At 35.0% G+C, this 21,154-nt stretch overlaps 2 protein-coding genes across 3 annotated transcripts in view; one reads left to right on the top strand and one right to left on the bottom strand.

The window, feature by feature from the left end:
• Window positions 1–21,154, bottom strand: part of LOC120348061 (cadherin-23-like) — a 92,357-nt gene that overhangs the window by 32,008 nt on the left and 39,195 nt on the right. The gene's annotated exons all lie outside the window — the stretch shown is intronic.
• Window positions 8,194–20,450, top strand: LOC144429896 (uncharacterized). Its single transcript, XM_078118123.1, has 12 exons — window positions 8,194–8,862; window positions 10,686–10,763; window positions 11,384–11,458; window positions 12,242–12,659; window positions 13,237–13,420; window positions 13,989–14,753; window positions 15,370–15,588; window positions 16,075–16,281; window positions 16,505–16,666; window positions 17,518–17,612; window positions 18,006–18,139; window positions 19,290–20,450. Exons 1-12 carry the CDS (start codon window positions 8,402–8,404, stop codon window positions 19,453–19,455), a joined length of 2,964 nt encoding a protein of 987 aa, XP_077974249.1. The 5' UTR covers window positions 8,194–8,401; the 3' UTR covers window positions 19,456–20,450.

Here is a 21,154-nt window from a genome sequence, read left to right as displayed (position 1 = left end):
ATTTCATGCCTTGTTACAATTGAAAAACTGGAACGGGATGTAATAAATTTAACTGAAAATCTACCTCAAATAGCAAGTGGTAGCAAGACTTATTTTTACCGATAAAGGGGGTAAAAATATATTGTAACAACTATAAAAGTATTCTTAACTAGATAACTTGACTGAAACAGGACTAAAGCATAAAAGAGAAGCCGACATGGCAAACTACGACCCGTGGGCCAAATACGGCCCATTCGGTGATTGGGACTGGCCTGCCTGATGTTGCCGCAACCAAACTAAAACCAAATTTTGATGTTTTGGTTAAAAATAGCTCAAGGAATTTGCTAGGATTGCGATTAAATTTAGTTTTAGCACAAGGCTTATTGTTTTCCACTTTTGCTTTTGTAACACTGTAAATATTGTGTATAAAATGTAACTTTATACGACACATTTACATGGCCCGCCAGTTTAGATGAGCAAAAATTTAAGTCCCTGGTGGAAAAACCTTGCCCACTCTGTTCTAGAGCTATACAGTACAGAATGTGGCTAAACTATATTGTATGTTCTTTACCAGTCATGCATGTTTCAGTGTAAAAATGTAACCCATTCACAAATTTCTTAAACCCTCAAACTACCAACCCCAGATTACCCCCCTTCATAAGGATTGATTATATTGCAGGAAGTCTTATTTCAGATAGGTGTAGGATATCAAGCTAATTCCACATAAAACATGCACAACAGATAAGCAGCAAACAATACCAGCCATGCATGTTCTGGTATAAAAATGAGATTCATTCACAAATTTTAAAATTTCGGAATAGCAACCACAAATTACTCCCATCATAAGGATTGATTAGGTCCCAGTATACCCTATTCAGATAAGTATAAGATATCAAGCTAGTTCTATATAAAACATGCACAAGTGATAAGCAGCAAACTATGCCATTCATGCATGTTTTTGGTATAAAAATAGAAACCCATTCACAAATTTTTAAACCTTCAGAATAGCAACCACAAATTACCCCAACAATAGATTGATCTGATTACAGTAATTCAAATAGGTTTAGGGTTGACTGGTTTTACAATTCTAGATTGACTGTGTTGGAGGCGGCAAAAGCAATTTTGAGTTTAATCTTTCCGAGCATTTTGTGACTTTACAAATGTAAAGTATTTTTAGTTAGTTTGATTGCTGGAGACCAATGAAATATTGCCTAGAAGTTGTTGGCTGAGAGGGTGGATTAGGAGTGTTTGGCAAGTTTGTGAGATGTGTAACCAGTCATTAGAGCAGTGGTTCCCAACCTTTTTTCCAAGCAATCCAAATTTTTTTGAAATAATTTTTGTGAAATCTTGCAACCTGAGTGAGTGTTGAAATACTAAAATATTGACTGACTGGTTGGTTAATTCGTAAAAGATTAATGTGTTTAGCAATTTTGTGAGTTACTGCATTCAAGAACTGTACAAAATTGTATAAACACAAAAGATTGTGGTCCTTTAAAATATTAGTAGTTCCTAACATATAGTCAACGGCTTCTTGTATAGGGACTTGTTTAGAGGGAAAGGTGTGAATACGAACTCTCTAAACATGTTAAGTACCAGTGGCAGCTTGTAAGATGAATATATAAAATAAAACATCAGTGGCTGCATGTCAAGTGCCTTGTTAGGAGCAAAAGACACTAGTGAGTGTCAAAAAAACATATGTAATCCATTGCATTGAGATACGAAAATTTTAATCTTATTTTAGTGTTCCCATTCAATAAAACCGTCAGTGTTCCCAATAATTTTTCTAACCCAAGTCAAATTACTCATAATACACATGTCATCTCAAGAGTGCTACTAAGCCATGGATTATTCAATATTATTAATAACTTCACGATTCAATGCACATTGGAGAGGGTAGAAATGAAAATAAAATTCATTGTCAATGGTGTAATAAGAGGGCTTAACAGAGATCAAACAAATGTATTGCAAATTGATTTGCAGAGAAAGTTATTCGTTTTGGTAGATTCAGTTTTTGACTCGAAAGTTATTTGCAAGTGTGTCTTATCTAGGAGAAAACAAAAGATGAGCAGCCGTGAAAATTATGAATCGCAGAGAATTACCTGCAGGTAGAAAAAGTAGGCTACTCTTTAAGCCTGTCTTTTTGTTTATATTTAGACTGTTGCAATATTTTTATAATCTAGGAGAAAAGGAAACTAAACAATTTGAGAATACTTTTTGTGTACACCTCTGTGATGAAATCTAGAGAAAAAGAAAATCAGTGTTGTGGGTGAGTATAATACGATTACTTCTTGCATTGCAAATCAGTAAATGAGGTGGGTGCACAGCTATGATTGGATGTTTATGTTATTGCCAGACTTACATTCCAAACTAGAGAGGAGAAGAAAGAGATAAGATTTTTTATGCATTATGAGTGCTACGTTGTCAGTGATCGAACATTGAGGTAGTGAGACAATTCATGAGATTTTCTGTATTGTGTGAATCATATCTCTCCAGAAAAACCAAATTATCATAGCTTATGTGAAATTGTGAGGTTTTGCAAAAAATAACATTAACATAATTCTCATCTGTACAGCCAAACTTGGACAAAAATATACATCAAGCATTACAAAAAATCGAAAATAAAACAGTTATAGATTGAAACCCAGACCAACATATGGTCTCTTGCTGAAACATAATAACAGGAGATAGAATGTCCAGTTCTGAAAAATATGACATAAGTTACTCCGGTTTTATTGTAGCGATTAGGTATATGAATTTCACTTACCGGTACCCATAAATTTTCAAGTCTTGCAGTAATATAAGCGTTTATTAAAAATTCTGGGTCAAATATTTGAAACTTATACTGCCTGCTTTGTATCCTGGCATTCCAAAGCAAACAGACTTTTGTTTGCAGAAGACATTCTCTCCTTATTATGAATTCACAATCACAACTGTTTGATCACAAACTAACACGCCAATACAAATAGGCTTAGTATTATAACCTACAAAGTTTTAAGTACAAGTGATGTTCAAGTATGATCCAATTATTATAACAGGTAAATAAATACGATTTACAAACGGCCACACATGTTGTGAGTGATGTGATATTGTCTCCCAGTAATCCAGGTTTTGTGCAAAAAATATGTTTTAGCATATATTTTTCAGGTTTATGAGTTCGCATAGTAATGCTGAGCACTATTTGTATTCAGTTTTATTGAGCATTTAGAATAATAGAAAGTTTTGATTAAATGCCAGATCTAAAAAGATTTATTTGTACAAATTTGGTTAAAGTAAGGTCCTAGGCCAACTAAGCACTGATGGGAATGTTGAAATTGAGCACTGGCACACTCGAGAAGATTTTTACAAATTTGCTCATATTAAAAGCACGAGACCTGTATGAATAGAAAAAATAGATAGAAAGTGAGGGCCATAGGTGATACATATATATTTGTATTGTACATATATACCAAAGAACTCTATATTCTTGGAGCTAGTAATATTCAGTCAGGTTTTTGGCAGGTATTTATAATATAAATAAAGTTATTTAGATCATTAAAAATGTTGAAAACAATCTTCTTATATGAAAGGTCATTGATAAAGAAGCATCAATGCAAATATATTTGTTGTATAGATATAGTAAAACACACTCATAATTATTTATGTTATGTGGTACTGATAGAGGAATGGACACAATAATGATAGATATGTTTGGTTTTTATCCCTGACTCATAATAGGTTTATGATATAATTGACAGCTAGTAGCGGAAACATCTCCGTGCAAAACCTATTGTCAACAAATTTACGGACGACTTGACCACAAAACACAGAAAAAATAATTTTAGGTTTGGCGATTTGCACACAATAGGTTAGAATTCATTCATGATCATTTTAAGAAATCGGGTTTCAATCATGCACGGCCCAAATAAAAAAGCATAATGAAGAGGGGGTTAATATCAACGGGCCATCTTATGACTGATCATGTTATTCTGAAAGTGATTTAAATAATATACACCATACATAAAGCGTAAGACGTGTGGATGAATATAGGGTATAATTTTGGGACTACCGTCACGATTTTATGTGGTTTTGATATGTTAACAGCCATAATAATGATGGATGCTCAATTTGCTATTAAGGATAGATTCTAAATTTTGCTGTTTTCAAAAATCTTTTTCTATAGTAAAAGTTGTTTGGCTTACATAAAAAACTCTTTGGTTGTGAGAATAGTAAATATAATATTATGTGATATACGGAAGAACAGAGTAATCCCAGTAGAATGAAAGGTAATGTGTCAGCGAGTAAAAATTTCAAAAACTTCACAAAATACGAGGATGCCATATTGAAAATCATACGACTATCTTAAATTGTTCAGGAAAAGTTTGGCATCTCACTTTATTTTCAAGACTCCCTCAGACAAGCAATTTCTACAAGTGATAATATAGAATATTTATATGGTTTAATTCAGGGTTTTTCAAACTTTTTGGACCGCAACCCCTATTTTTGAATCTTAGTTTTGACGGACACCCATTTAATGTCGTATCAATTTTTGTGCCTAACCAACGAGGAAGAATAATGGTTTATTTACAATACAACAACACAAAAGTGATGGATGAGGTTGCTTTTCACTGTACAGTTTATCGATTCTCGGAGCAATTTGTGACAAGCAAACTCGTAGAGACGACTATTCGACAAGTCTCGACCTGTATTTTGTCATCATATTGGTAATAGCTGAAAATGCTGCCTCAAACACGTAGGTCGTTGCAGAAAGCAATAAAATTCTAATACCCTTTTCTGACAAAAATGGATATTCGTCCGCATCGCTAAACCAAAAAGAGACCCCAGCTTTTTGATTGAAATCACTCATTAAAGTCCGTTAAACTTCGTTCATATCGTTGAGGACCCCTGTGCAGTCATCACAGACCTCCAAGGGTCTGTGGACCCCAGTTTACATGGGAGTTTATTTTATGATTTGACCAGTACAATTGCTGGTCATGCTAAGCAAGGATATCTTCTTTTATATCATGATAGAGTATTCTATAGTATATGGCAAATCCTTACATAGAATATAATGACTACGCAGCAGTTGTCAAAATGTCTATCTGGTTTAGTGTGAGTTTATGTGAGGTTATTCCTAATCCACTGCTGTGTGACTTCACAATAATGTAATTTATGTTAATACTGTTACATCACAGAGCAGATTGTTTTGTCATAATGATCTTAAACAGCAGGAGATGACAGTGATTAAGATAATCTGTTCGACTTGTCATGAACAGCAACAATATGTAGAGAGCCACAGATTACTAGTTTTGAAATATCAGTCAGTACAATACTTTTTGGGTAAGCATCATAATGTCAACTCTACAAAAATAGAACCTATAAATTTCTTAATTACTTCTGTGAAAGAAAAAGTTTATTTAATACTTAAGCTTTTGTTTGAGTATTGTAGGCAAAAATTGGTTGTGGAAGCCGTAACCGACCAGCGGTTAAGTGAACCACCCTACGTCGGCGAGGAGTCCTGCAATCCTCTCGCACATAACTACCCCGCATGGGATTCGAACCTGCGAACCTGCGAACCTACGCAGGGTAATCAGAGATGCGGTGGCAAGCGTACTCCTAACGCTTAGCACGATGAGCCACACCGCCGCGTCGAGTGCTAAGTAATGTTTTCTCTATATTGTGTTTCAAATACCCTGAATTCTGTTTTACAGTGTCGCCATGTAGTTTTTAAATATATAAAAGCATATCTGGAGTATTCTGGTAGAAATCAGTCTGATGAGTTACCTAGGCAGTTCAGTTGTTTTATGAAAGCTATTTTATTGATAGAATTATTGAGTGATACCTGTATACCTTTAGTCAATTACAATTTGCCAAAGTCACTTCCTTGTAAAACAAAAATTGAAAACTTAGGACATAACCCAATGTTTAACTAGTTCCTGGCTGTTTTCAAATTTAACTACGGTAATATTCCTAGCTTCTGCAAAAAATGTTTTATTTTTTACAAATTATTGACTACTAAACCAGAAACTAAATAAAGAATGTAGAAATGTATATTTATAGAGGTTTCACATAATAAGATTAGCTTAGTACGCATAATCAAAATTATTCATAAAATCATAGATTTTTCTAATTTACCAAGAATTCCCACAACCACAGCATAAAATTTCATTTTTCACTGATAAAAATTTTAATTGATGGGCCTGATACAAATATCGTATTTGGATTTAATTTGTTTACATTTACTGGCTTGTAATTCACTATTATAAATCGATATAGTTTTACTGACAATCGCTGATTATCTTAACTTTCCCCTTTTTCAAAATCAAACTCTTGACTCTCGCATACAGTCCGTCAAATATGGCTTGTCGTAAAATATTTGTATTTTATATTGTATTTAAATAGTAGTTTCGGCTAACGGAAGGTTTTGAGTATCCCTGCCCTACTGACAGCACATAAAAAGATTAGCATAATAAGGCCAGGGCATAAAAATTTAAGAATATCCAGGTTCTTGGAATGCCAGGAATGCTTTACTATCTTTGAGCTACTGTACGAGTGAGACAGTGAGACCCTTACAGTTCATAAGTGACCAGATAGAGTGCTTGAGATATGGCAACTTGAAGTGCTACATTGTATCTCTTCTAATTAGGGAACATAATCTAGGTAAACTAAGAGGATGAGTGGATGTTAGTGAAGTGCGGCAAAGGCGGTGATGTATAATAGATAATTTTTGGTTAAACAAATTTGCTTAATAAGGTCGAAGCCCAGATAACTGTGGTCAGAGTAATGACAGAAGAAAGACTATGATTTATATATCTCGATATAAAGATTGCTCAAAGCAAGGTCCCTAGCCCTGCACGAATAGAGGAAAGAGTACTGATCGGATAGATACTAACTGAAACTCCAAAAGCTTCATACATATTTATGTTTGACTCACAAGTTCGCTTCAAAAAACATTTGTTGAGCACCGAGTTTTCTGAAAAGATCGGTGAAAAAGTGTGACAAAAGGGGTCAAGCATGCGAGGATAAAAAAGTTCCCATTCTATTGAAAAAAAACATTAAAATTTTGAGTGAGCTATTAAGTTCCATAGGAATCAGAATTCGATTCAATGAATAGAAGCAATAGCCTTCTTGTAGTTTTCTTCATGCACCGACAATATAAAATTGATTGGTCCATTAGAAGTAAAAAAGCCAATATTTCCCAACAACAAGTAGACATTTTGTGTTTGAAAACAATTTCAGAAGTGTACAGTGTTCACTTAGCTTATCTACCAGCAAATATTATGGGCTCCCATTTGCATAAACTATAAATGAAACTAGCCTTCGTAAAGCTTTACCCATCTTCAAGTACTGAAAATGTAACGGTAGGAAGAAAAATGTCTCTTTTTCAGCAACAAGAATAACACGATTATTTATTAAGCAATGCGATAGATGTAGATTTTGTATTTAAAAATTCCTGCTTTGCTACACACAGCCTTACTTGTGTAGTAAACACGTAGCAGATCAAATATTTACTCTTCACAGAAGTGTACAGTGTTCACTTAGCTTATCTACTGGCAAATATTGGGGGCTCCCATATGGATAAACTATATCAACAGAGAGTATATTTAACTAAGTAATAGAACTGTTAGATACATGGATATATTGTGCATACCATTTTAGTACTTATCTGAGGGGGAAAATAGCTGATAAGATGGCTCATTCTAAATGCAAAATCCTAATCTGTCATTATTTACAATTATTGCCCTATCTTTTAGACACATAATTGGATAAAAATTAGAATTTTCTTATCTTTGTACTTGAAAGAAAGATAAGCTGATAAAAAAGATAATTCATATGGTGAAACTCATAGATTACGAGTCAATGTTGGGTATAGGGAAGAACCGGTTTAAAAATTACTATCAGAGAAGCAAAGTTAATAAGATAGTGATAGGCTGACATGGGCAAACTATGGCCCAACTATAAAAAATCACTCAGGGGGGGGGGGGAGTGTTGAGATTGCGATTAAATTTAGTTTTGACACAAAAGCCTATTGCTTTCCATTTTTGCTTTTGTAATATAGTAAATATTGTTCATAAAATGTAAATTTTTACTTTACACTCACGTGACCCGCCAGTCTAGGTGGGCAAAATGTTAGGCCCATGGTCCTAAAACCTTGCTAACCCCTGAGCTAAACCAAAACCTCTTGTTCAATTTAACAAACTGTGTCAAGTATGGAATCTGATTGTATAAAAATCATTTTGGGTGCATAGATGTTGTATGTATATTTTCTCACTACAAACAAAAACAAGATTGGCCAGAATATTTTAGTCTTAATATGCATGGAACAGTGCTGTTATTTTCTGCTTCATTGGTTACAGGGTTATAATAAGGCAAAATTAGACAACCCATGTTGTGAAATCTTAAAACAGTGACATAGTCAACGATACTCTGAAACAAATTTTCGAAAATGGGATCTAATCAGAGCAAAACTTCAAGAGTTCAAAATAGAAAAAGAGGGAAGAAAACCAATGGTGGGAATACTTCAATTAGAAGTCCCAACAAGAGTGAAGGTCCAATCAAAACACAGGACCACAAACATGAACCAATAAGAACTCACAAACATAATAGCAAACAAAAATTAGTAAAAGAAAACCACATAATTCCACCAATCATAGAAGAGGATTCAGAAATACAGCCATTCAGAAGCAGAGAAGTTGAAAATCGACCAATCAAAACGAGAAGTAAAGATTCAATACCCGAAACTGTGGATAGAGGAACAAACACTGACAGCAAAGATATACATAATGGCAAGAAGACAAATAAAAAGCAAAACAAACAAGATAAAAACAGTAAGAAAACTGAAATAAACGAAGAAAGTAAAAATGAAAAAGAAAAACTGAAAAGCAATGCAAAGGAAGAAAATAAAAGGTAACATAGCAAATCTAACATAGTCTCAAACCAAGCTTCATATTATTTTTTGACAGTCATGAGACGGTTTATATTTTGTAATGTTTTTTCTGACCAGGGTCAGATTTCCTGAGAGAAACAGCAAATATAAATGACGATACCAATTGAAATATTTGACCTTCCAATATTTCTAAATGACATTGTGAATTATCTAGGACATAGGTTCTCAAAGTGCTCCGTACGGAGCCCCAGGGCTCCGCGAGAGAAACCCAGGGGCTCCGCGAGCTATTCGATGACTTTTCACAATAATGACTTGGCTAATTTTGTAACTGCTCAAAGAAGCAATAACAGCTTTGATAAAATTTGACAACAATATAGCCTCGAAAAATGGCAAAGATGCGGAATTAAAAAATGACATTATTTATAAGCTGGAGCGCAGCCAGCCATTCTTTGCGATTATAAAAAAACGGATAACCAGATTTCTGTTGCGTAAAATATTCAATGCATGGCCGTTAAAGTGTCTTGTCGTAATATTTCAATTGTACTCATAGTTACTCACGTTTCATTCGAGATTACTATCAGGATTACAAAAAAGAAAGAATACTATTCTAAAATAACATAAAATACGTGATAAACTGCTAACTATAAATAAATTGGAGTCGTATTTTTGCGATATTGGAATTTGTCAAACTTGATTTGTTCTTTTGCACTTGAGATTATAATTAAGCAAGATATCGCCGTTCAAAAACTCACAAGATCTGGGCAAAATACGAACGAATAAAATTTATTTTAATGCATGCGGCTCCGTCGGTAGAATAAAAAAAGATAAATCGCGCACACAATTGACTGTGTTTCGATTTCGCAGTTACTATATGATGAATAACCGAAGAAAACCTAACATAACACCAAATTTTGTGATTTACAATGCCTATAAAAGCGTTTTTAATCTGACGTGAGTCTGCTAAAACCAAACATATAGTGTGATCTTTTATTTTAAGTTTTAATATTTTAGAATGCCGTTTTTCAATCAAGAAATTTGGGTTGCGAATTTACCTCTTTATTATTAATTATTATTTTTAGCACTTCGTCGCCGATGACTATATGGTAACACGTTTTTCACATAAAACTCATAATTCCCCACGAGAACAAAAAAGCAATTATCGTCGTCATTGTGGAACAATACATGTATATGCCAAAGAAAATTTTTGATTTAGGGAGAATAAACACCGGCGTAAAGATGTTTAAAAACATGCCATGCTGACGAAAACTATCGGTGATTGTGACCAAATGCAATCGCGCACGTTATTAGCGGCCTTCCGAAAATGTCAAAAGGGAAAAGATTCGACCCCTAGTTTAATATGTTTGTCAAGTGTCAAATTTACAGCTTTAGTAAGAGTATATATAATTTATCTTTGAAATTGAGATTTATTTATGACTTGCATTAACCCTATTAAAAAAGGTTCAGCATTTAAATTAAGTAAAGTACGTTTAACTTGCTCAGGAATATAATTATCTGAAAGTAACAATTTTAACATTTATTTTGGGGCTCCGTGAATAATAGTCAACCTTTTCAAGGGCTCCGCAACACCAAAAGTTTGAGAACCCCTGATCTAGGATATTCAGACTCTCATTCTACATTTTAATCAACAGAGCGGTTTGAGTGAGCTTGCAATTCCTTATTTTAAAACCGGGCGAACCATTGGTAATATTTTTATCAAGCATGAACACAAAACTTGCAAGTTTAAAGAGAAAAGCCAGAGTACCTTAAAAATTAAAAAAAAAATAAACAAACGTTCATCTCGACCACTCTAGTCTTACTACAAAATAATAATTCGTTTTTCTAGGATAAGACACAAGAAACAAAAAGAGCAAATTGAAAAAGAGAAAAAGATTCAAAGAGTCACAAAAGAACAACTGAGAAGGTTTGATAAGACTTCTATCCATTAAAGCAGTGATTCCCAAACTGTGGGTTGTAACCCCGGGTGGGGTCGGCTTCCGCTGAACGCACAAACGGCACCACACGAAGGTTCAAAAAATTCACAGACAACATAGCGGCGTGTGCTCTAGTTAGGATAAATAAAAAATATACTGATTTTTTAAATTGCTGTACTTTATTTGTTGTGGGGTCTCAAATATATATAATTTTTTATATTACAAAAAAGGGGTCGAGGAGAAAGAAGTTTGGGAACCACTGCACTAAAATACAAAAAAAAATGGCTGGTTATTAGAATTAACTGCATTAGACTAGACTACATTGGTAATAGATTTCAGATTCAACCCCAATGCCCAACTGCTTGTCAGGGGTGAGATGAATTGGGTAATCAAAACTTCACCAGGAACATTAAAATATTTACAAGAATGCTATAAAACCTAATAAATATCTTCCTAGCCTGACAGTGGCCATTAATGACAATACCTTCAAATTTAATCTTTTTAATTTTTCTGAGGGTTCAGCGTGCTGAAGTAATAGCTTACATATAGCCCCCCGCCCCCTCCCCAAAAAAAGACAGAACTTCAATCATATATTTATATTTCATTTCAGTTTGTCTACGACACTTCTCCGAACGTCTTGGTATCTTGGAAAAAGGCTTGGAATGGATGAAAGCCAAGTGAAAAGGTAAAATCAATTTCTATGTTAAAGTCTTATTGGATCTCCGCTCTAGGAGACCCTTATTATCGGTCGTTCTGTCTGTCTACCCGCGAGTTTGCCATATTTTGGTGAAAACCAAGTAAAAAGGTAAAATCAATGTCTATGTTAAAGTCTTATTCTAATAACTTTCTACTTGGGAATATTCTTGCATTTATCGGTTTTCGGACAGAGTTACTTAACAGTGCTTCAAGTCTCCCAATAACTGTTATTTCCCTTCTACTGTAACAGGAAATCTATATATTGTTTTATTAATAGCATTTGTTGCCTGTAACTTTCTACCCACGAGTTCCCCATATTTTGGTGAGATCTCATGACTTTGCTTTGAACAGAGTTACGAGCTGACATTTATTTTTATTCCAATGCTGAGCAGGTGATTTATTGTATCTTATAAGACAGCTTCTCCATCGCAGCATTGTGAAATGAACTTTATACCACTATCAAACACTCATAAAGTTATAGTTACGCATTATTCAGTACTTTACAAAACCTAGCGTAGAACCAATGAGACGTGGAGGGTTATTTTTCATACAATGTATATATTCAGCTCTGATAGTTTGGGAATATTTTTCGGCATTGCCCACCCTGTTTTTTTAGGTGAAGTAGATCTGAACTTGAGATTTCTACATGTGATGTCAACATAATTGAGTCTAACGCTTCAACTAATTGGCCACCATGTCTGCGGTATTGTTTAATGGAAATTTTAATACGGACAAAATATTCATAGATTATCACAACTAATCTTCTCAACAGATGCAACATCAACTTTGCCACAGAGCAAGAACGCAAATATCAAATGTTACTTTGGTGGCGACGAGTTCGTGGATGGAAAGCAACCATTCAACAACTTGTCATTGTCCTTGAACTCGGTCACTACTCTACTGATGAGTACGCAGCCATTGTGACATCATCAAATGGTGATGTCACAATATACGAGAAAGCACCTGACCTTTCGCCAGAATTACATGAGCAGAATCACAACAACAATAACAATGGAAAACGGGAACCATACCATTATGATGAAACAAAATATCATTATGAAGAAATAAAGCCACATGGGCGTTCCTATGGCAACATGAATTATGACAGCACAGTAGAAGCTCAGACTTACGACAGAAGAAAGGAAAGAGAGAGAATCAAGTCTAAAGAGCACAGAAGAAAAGAATATGAGGTAAAACATATTTAGCATTAAATTGCAAACTGCAGTTTTATCAGTCAAAATGTTTTTTTGCAGAACAAAACTTTACAAAATTATTAATATTCATGAAGAGTTCAGCATGCCTATTTCTGTTAGCTATTACTATCTTGGACTTGTAACTGAATGAAAGGTTATGAAGAAGAGGCCCATGATCCTATTGATTGAGTTTAAATATTTTCATACGACACTTATTCATGCCTTTCGCTCCAAACAAAGCCCTTTACATTCAGCCACTGATATCTAACAATACATAAGCTACTATTTTTTGGAAGAATTGAAATCTTTACGGTTTGGCATTGTCAATTTATTCCACCCTTGGGGTCATAGGAACTGAGATGTGTACTATGGGAAATGCAGTCAAGTCTAACGAATAACTGATAGGCGATAATCCCACCAAACTGTGTTTAAATTGAAATGAATAATTCTTATATCTTATTTCAAGCGAAACTTTTGCTTCTAGGCGGGCTCTAACACACATACACTCTGAACAAGGCTTTACACAAGAACCAATTAGATTTAGAAATTAGGAAACTTCTTTTTATTTCAACAGCAGAAGCATCGATCTAAGCACAGACATAAAGACAGACAGTATCAGACCCTTCCACCATGGTGGAAGAAGCCTGCTGATTCACTAGACAAAGAAATGAAAAGACTGAATACTGAACAGAGGAAAAGGGCTGGATCAAAGGACGTGGTTTATGACCAAGTACCTGAAGAAGTTAGGAGAGAATCTGGTGAGATTTTATTGGCTTGGGCTTAGATATTTATCCTAAAGGAGAGAAAATGGCGAACCACGGCCTCACGTCTGGTTACCAGTCCGGATCAGGTATGGGATTAGTTAGTCAGTTATTTGTTTTCGAAAGCATGGACTTGATGGTGGAGGAAGCTTTAAGCTTTTAACTGACCAGCAGTTACGTGAACCACCCTGCGGCGGAGAGGAGTCCAGCATAACTTTCATCGCATTAGATTCAAACCTGCGGACCCACGCAGAGCAATCAGAGGTGTGTATGCGAGCATATTCCTGATGCTTAGCACGATGTGTCACACCGCCGAGCCAATGATGCCCAAAAATAAACTATTTACAGTAGGGTGAAATTTTTAGGGTTCAGCTTCCTGCCAGGAAGCATCCAGGGTGAAGCGCTAGACATATATTTTGCAATCTAAAATCTTTACCTCGCAACAACACTATCGTTCGGTCCAATCATACTGTTGCCGTTATTACAAGTCACACCTTGAATGGTACTGCACATTAACATACTTTGATATTTGAAAATATAAACATGTTTTCCTAATTGCAAACAGAATCCCAGGCTCCAACTAATGAAGATGAGAAAATGAGACGAGAGAGTCCAACCATGCATGATGGTAACCATAGCAATGAATCACACACTGATGATTCTGGAATTGTGACCTCACCCCCAATGTCACCAAAAGAAGGAAGCAACCAATCAGAAGCCAGAAAATATGAGAGTCACGCCCACAATATCACTGACCCCACCTACAATAGATTAGGACAATCAGATGAAATTGCTGACAATGAGGTCATAATTAAAAAAGATCCAAAACGCGCATCAAAGACTCTAATAGTTCGTAGATGTAGTGATTCAGTAGTAAAATTACGATATGGAGAATCTTCAGAGAAAAAAACGAGAGTTATAATTCCAGCCGAGCCACCAATCGAAGAACATGAATCAGCAAAATTAACCAAAACAGATGACTTTGCTGAAAATGACAATGATGTCACAAAACTTAATGTTACATATACACACAATCATAACACCAAAAAAGGTGAGAGTGATGTAACAAATAAAAATGGAAAAGCAAAGAAGGCAGTAAATAGTGACATCACACTTTATAAAAGTGACATCACAAAGAGCAATAATGATGTCAAAACTAGCAATAATGATATCACAGAAGATGGCTATAATAAAAATATTCGAAGCATGATTGAAAAATACGAATCGTTAACAAAACTCAACCAGGCAGAAAGCAGGGAATCACTTGCTTCGAACAGGAGCATCACGAGGAATCACTTTACTGCAAAGACTTTACCAAAGAATTTTACAAGTTGGTTTTTATTAGAAAGTTGTTTTGTACTATTTCTTGATTAACAGAGAAGAACCCCTTATTACCTATTATTATAAAGTAAAATTTTTTTCTAAAATATCTAACCAGCTTCCATTACAAAAAGTTCTTCCAAATAATTTTTTAATAGGTGCTTCCACACCTTATCAAAAAAATAAAAACAATTTTTTTTTATGAGATAACCTTTGCTCTTTAACCCCAAATGCTAACCAAAGTCCAAAATAGGTACTCCAGAAATATGTGAACCAAGATGACGGGCATGGGAACATAGTGTGTGGTGAGGGTTAGGCCCTAATTTTATTCCGGTTTTCCTTATTTTACTTCTATGACAAGTTCTGGGACTAGCCAAGTAACTCTCTTAGTATTTGCACCTGAATTATGGCTTGACCCTAACCTGGTACACATACTATGTTCCTGTGTCCGTCATCTTGGTTCACATTCTTTGGGAGTACCCCAGAACATATAAACTATTCTAATACTAGATCTCGACTAATAGACACAAGAGGCCATAGTGTATATTCCCATCTACAATTCCATTTTTAATAGTTGAATAAATAATCGTTACTTGAACTGATCAGACTATTCTTTTTTAAATCAGCTCAAACCTCAAAGAGAGCATCCCAAAGCTCCCTAGCAAGCTCAGGATCCAACAAACAATCCAACTACCGTAGACATAGGAGTGAATCCTATGACACCCTCAACAACAGTCATCATCAACTCACTGGTCGACAGCGCCACGATAAACAACCGAGATATGTTCCGAGATATCATTTCTTTACATTCGGTGGAAAAGGAAAGTTTCCAAGCAGGTTCAAAGGTATAATTTATTCAAGCTAATTCATTAAACAATTTAAACAAATTCTCCAAGCAAGGTCAGATAATCTTACTCAAAAGTTAATTTCACTCATCTCTTAGCAAAGCGAGAGGATTGTTGGACTCTTCGCCACCATAGGGTGGTTCAATTAAACGCTGGTAAATTACGGCTTTCTCCACCGTCAAGTCCATGCTTCCGAAAACAAATAACTAACTAATCCCATACCCGACTTGGAATGGTAACCGGACGAGAGGCTGTGATTCGCCATATGATTAAGCCACCTTATCGGCTTTCCTCTCCCCCGGAATAAATATGTAAATTCTATCCTATCCTACTACAAAGCCCTGATATCGGATGTAGTGAGTTGGCTAGTGAGGCTGACACATAAAAATTCTGACCTTTCCAAAATTAGAAGCTACTCTTCTATTAGTTTTTGTAAGAATATTCATTAGCACCAATTTGCAACTAACGCTGAGAAATCTTTTTCAGGTCTTATATCGGGTCTAACAATATTCGACAATGGTGATATAGTGACCTCCGATGGAGACAACAGAAGAGTTCAAATTTTTGACAAAAGAGGGAAATTTTTGACGACGTTTGATACGAATACAGAGCTGAAACCAAAAGGAATTTGTATGACGCCGGATAACAGAATTGCTGTCTGCTGTGGGGATGCTGTCAATGTCTATGATAAAGGTGATTATGTAGGGAAGGTATTTTTATGGTAAACCAGCATCTCCTATTTGATTATCAAGTCAGTCAAGCAAAAGTTAACCATAAGTTGTTCATGGTAAAGGAATGCTGAGAAGATGTAATAATCAAACCTCAATCTATTATTCAGTTACAAGTCCATGTCAGGGTAGGGTATAAAGCAGTCTTTAAAACTTTGAAAATTGTTCATAAAATTTTCTATTTTCAGAAGGAAGAAAGCATCTTTCATTTGGGCAAGGTGTGTTTCGCAATAATTCATATTGTGTTTGTTGTGACACAAAGGGTAATTATTATGTCACAGATATAGTAAGCCATACAATCTCCGTTCATGATATAAAAGGAAGAATAAGAAAAAGATTCGGATTCCAAGGTAAGGATAATAATGAGAGTTATATAACTGTTATTTATGCCTTTTGCTCTAAAAAAGGCTATGATAGAAAACAACAGGGAGAGAGAGAGAAAGATTTCATTCGTCAAACCATAAACAATATATGCAAACATATATTGATAATAATAAAAAATAGATGCTTGGGTATATGACTGCGAGACAACGATACAACCTTTTGGGGTCATACCCGCATCCTGATATCTAACAATATGTAAATTACTACTATTATTTATCAAAACCAGAATATTTTTGATTCGAAATTGCCTCCCCGTTTGTAACAGACTGGGTGAGAGGGGAGTGTAATTTGAACCCAGATGTGTAATCTTCGGTGAGATAGAATTCTGCATAATGAAAGTTGAAACATCCACCTGGTGGTTAGAACATCAGACTTAGACTATTCTGTAGGTTAGATATGCTGGCTTTAATAATCATGGCCCGATGCCTCACCAAGAATGTATTAGGCTAGGTAGGCAATGTTGTACTAAAAATATTCTAATACCTTTAACAAATAATAGTTACTGGTACCTAAAATTCAATAATTATCTGTTCAGAGCCGACGTAAAAACTATATTTTAACCAACGCATATTTGCATAAAAGCAGAAACTCATTTCACGTGATAATAGATGGGAAACTGGAAATTTTCTTGTTTGTGTGAAGGAAATTTACTTTGTGTTTGCATGTAGTCTTACTAAACCCCAGTTATTTACTGTTATTGTAATACAAGTCTATTCACACATTATTGACTATCTAAACTGAGCTAGAATACGCTAAGGCAAAGGCATAGGTGCCAAGCAAGCTGTTGCTTTATTCAACACACATACTTCTTTCACAGGCAGCAGTATGATCCACTTCAATCAACCAGTCTCACTTGCAATAAACAGCCAAAATAAATTGTACATTAGTGATTCGCAAAACCATTGTATAAAGGTGAGTACCGGGAATGGTGCCTTACTTTCCTCTCAAAGTATAGTAATGGAAATCGACTAGTTTTTTTATACAACGTTTTTTGTGTAAAAGCAATCACTGATATGATAGAGTAAATTTTATATGTGGCCTGTATTCATTTTACTGTTATTTATGAAATTGACTGTGGCGCATGACTTGCAAGTCAGTGAATTTTCTGAATTGTATTCAAATTTCAATGACTCAAGCAACTAACAAATAATAATAAGAACAAATAAGAAATGGGAAATGCCAGCAGAAAAGTTTCATTATTGATCATCACTGAGAAACAGCCACATGAATATAATACCGGTATATATCCATTTAATAATGTACAAATCTCACAATAAATCTCTCACATTGTTCTTTCATTACTAGGTCTACACATTGGCAGGAAGGCCGCTTTATAGGATCGGAGCAAAGGGATCGTCAGACGGGTTGTTTTGGAATCCGCTAGGAATATGCCTGGACGACAGTGACCATCTGTATGTGGCAGACTGTGGAAATAACAGGTTGGATTTTGGGGTAATTTGTGACATTGGGAGACATGACAAGTGGTCGGAACAGAGTTCCTCAAAACTTTTAAGCCAAGCCCCTTTTTTTAGAATTTGTCAAGTCTTATGCCCCACCTTAAAAATAACTAGCCAACAATAAGCTACAAATGACGATTAGTAAGACAAAAATATTTGAAATAAAAAAAAACGCTCTGAAAATAAATGGATGAACAGCGAAGAATGATAATAAAGATACAAGCACAACAGCTCTCCTGAAATCCCAGAACAATAAAGAAATGTAATTATTTAAAATAAGGCGGGCAATTTCAATTTAATTGAAAATATTCAAATTTTTTATTTTCAACCTAACACCCCCACAAAAAAGTGAGTATAAGAACCACTTGGTTGGAACTTTAGACACTATGGAAAAAGCTGATAGAATATATGTTTTTTTAACCCTGTGCCAAGCACTTCACCCCGGATAAATTACAAGATACCCGGTTCATTATGTTAAATTTCTAAGCTTCACTCATGTGAGCATGGCCAAAAGCAGAATAACATGATATTGTCATTGCATAAAATAATTTAAGCCCTGTTTAGTTATTGCGCCATTTTTTATGCCTGGTGCCTAATATGACAATAAAACATGAATTTTTGACTCGACTGAATTTTCGACTTTTAACTTGTTGCTGTGACTGAATAAGTCATGATATAACAAAAAAACTTTAAAGATAACTTGGAAGCTAATTTTGGATTAACAAAAATAATGGACAAATGAAATCAGCCCATAATCTGATGACCATTTTTGCTCTATCTTGGGGTTGAGGAAAGCCTATAATATAGTTTGAATATATCCCATTTGAGGCCACGATCGAGTTTCTAATTCAGCAGTGGCATGAGAATGGTTATTTCTTGCAGTACCTGTAGTATGTAATATGTATGTGTACCTGGATAGGGTTAGGCCATACTTTTATTCCGATTTTCCTTATTTCAGTTCTATTACGAGTTCGGGGACGGTTTGTGTTAGCCAAATGAATATACCCCCTGCCCATAGGTTTCAGCCCTTTACACAACTTTATACAAAATAGGCGAACAAAATTAGTTACGTCCATATTGGTACACAAACTTCATGAGCGCCCATCAAACAAGCTTTTCAATTCTTTTTTAGAATCTCAGAATTCGATGAAGAAGGCAATTTCACACGACAAGTCCTGACTGCAGCAGATGGATTATGGATGCCAAGTTTGGTGCAAATGAATAAGCGAGGGCAACTGGTCATTTGTGAATGGGAAAAACAATTTATAAAGGTGTTTAGTATTGAAACTGAAGTGTGATGTCATGAATCAAACTTATGATGTCATAGTCAAAATTTGTGATGTCATGAACCACACTTGTGATGTCATACATTGAAGATGATAGCGACAGGGTTTATGATATCAAAATACTTTTGAAGCCATAAAGAAAAACTTTAGGCAAAAGCAAACTGCACTATCAATGACCTTGAAAAAGCAGGAAATAACCCCAGCAAAATAGATAGTTTGCAGTTATAGTATTCTTTAAATATATCAGTTATTTCTCAACATACTTGTTAAAAAAGCAAAAATCGACCTAAATATATATATTTTTTTTCTATTGAACTGCCAAATTTGAAGTTCACTTTGATTAAACTTCAAAATACTGTGGATAATTTGATCTATGTTATTTCAGCTGATTAATAATGATTTGCATGGTCACACACTCTCTGTTGCTAACACTTTTAATTGTGGTGAATTGGAACATATATTTGATAAAGCTGAAATTGACATTTTTGCAATGAAATTAAAATTGGAAATTCAGGAGTACAAACCAACACAAACGTATTTCTGTTTTGTATCCAAGAGTATTTCAACTACCATTAGAAATATACTTCACAAAAATTAGTATAAGTGTGTATCAAGACTCTCATATACCTGGAACAGTCATTTTCTTGCTATAGTATCTACAAATTCACCCATGCAAAGCCATGGAGCAGAAATAAGTTCCTCTCGCATAGTGTGCAGAAACAGATAACAACTATGAGACATATGAGATTTTTAGTTGCACAAAAGATGGCCTACTTTTTGAATATTCAAAATCAATTGCAAATCAGAATTATAGAATACAAAACTAATCCCTCCCTTTTATTGCCATCCTCATGATCATTTATACCAGCCATATTTCTTGTAGATTTTTCATTTTTCATCCCATCATATATGAACCATATTTTTTGTACTTTATCATACTATAAATAAACAACATTGTAGAAAATCTGTAATCTGTATTGCTTCAAAATATAGTAGCTTATTATGAATCATAATCAACTCAGCGGCGTGGCGCAACATCCTAAAGTTAAGAATACACTGGCCACTGCACATCTGATTACCGTGCATGGATTCCCCAGTTCGAATCACATACGGGAATAGTTATGTACAAAAGGATTGCTGAGCTCCTCGCTAATGTAAGGTAGTTCATGTAACCACCGGTTAGTTTTCTCCCCCAAACAAATAGGATATCCAGGCCGAATAGCGATTGTCATAAGGGCGACTCCATGACAGCGACGTAATCAAGTGAGCGACTGTCAAAGCAGCGATTGACTGGGTGAAAGAGTGCGCGTAAGCCTTGGATTTAATAAAGGAAGTGATTTTGCTGTTGTGGCAGTCGCTGTTTTAAATGAATCGCTGTCGTGTGGTCGTTGTTTTAACAGTCGCTCACTTGATTACGTCGCTATTATGATGTCTCCATTATGACAGTCAAATATAATATGGGCATGTATATTGTGGTCGCATAATGTTACTGATACAGTAAATTTGAGAACCGAGTTTGCTGAAAAGATTGGTAGCATTACGAGTAAAAGAATTTTAACAATCAATTAAAACAAAACAGCCAAACTTTGGGTGAAATATCAAGTCCCGCAGAACTGAAGGAAAATTCAAAAAAAAAAAATAAAAGTAATAGCCTCCTATTAAATTACTTCATCTTGCTTAACCCCAACATTTTCAAGTACCGAAATATTGG

This window comes from Styela clava, chromosome 11 (genome assembly GCF_964204865.1).
Source record: "Styela clava chromosome 11, kaStyClav1.hap1.2, whole genome shotgun sequence".
NCBI classification, from domain to species: Eukaryota; Metazoa; Chordata; class Ascidiacea; order Stolidobranchia; family Styelidae; genus Styela; species Styela clava.
Note: the sequence above shows the minus strand (reverse complement) of the source record. Positions and strands in the feature narration are given on the sequence as shown.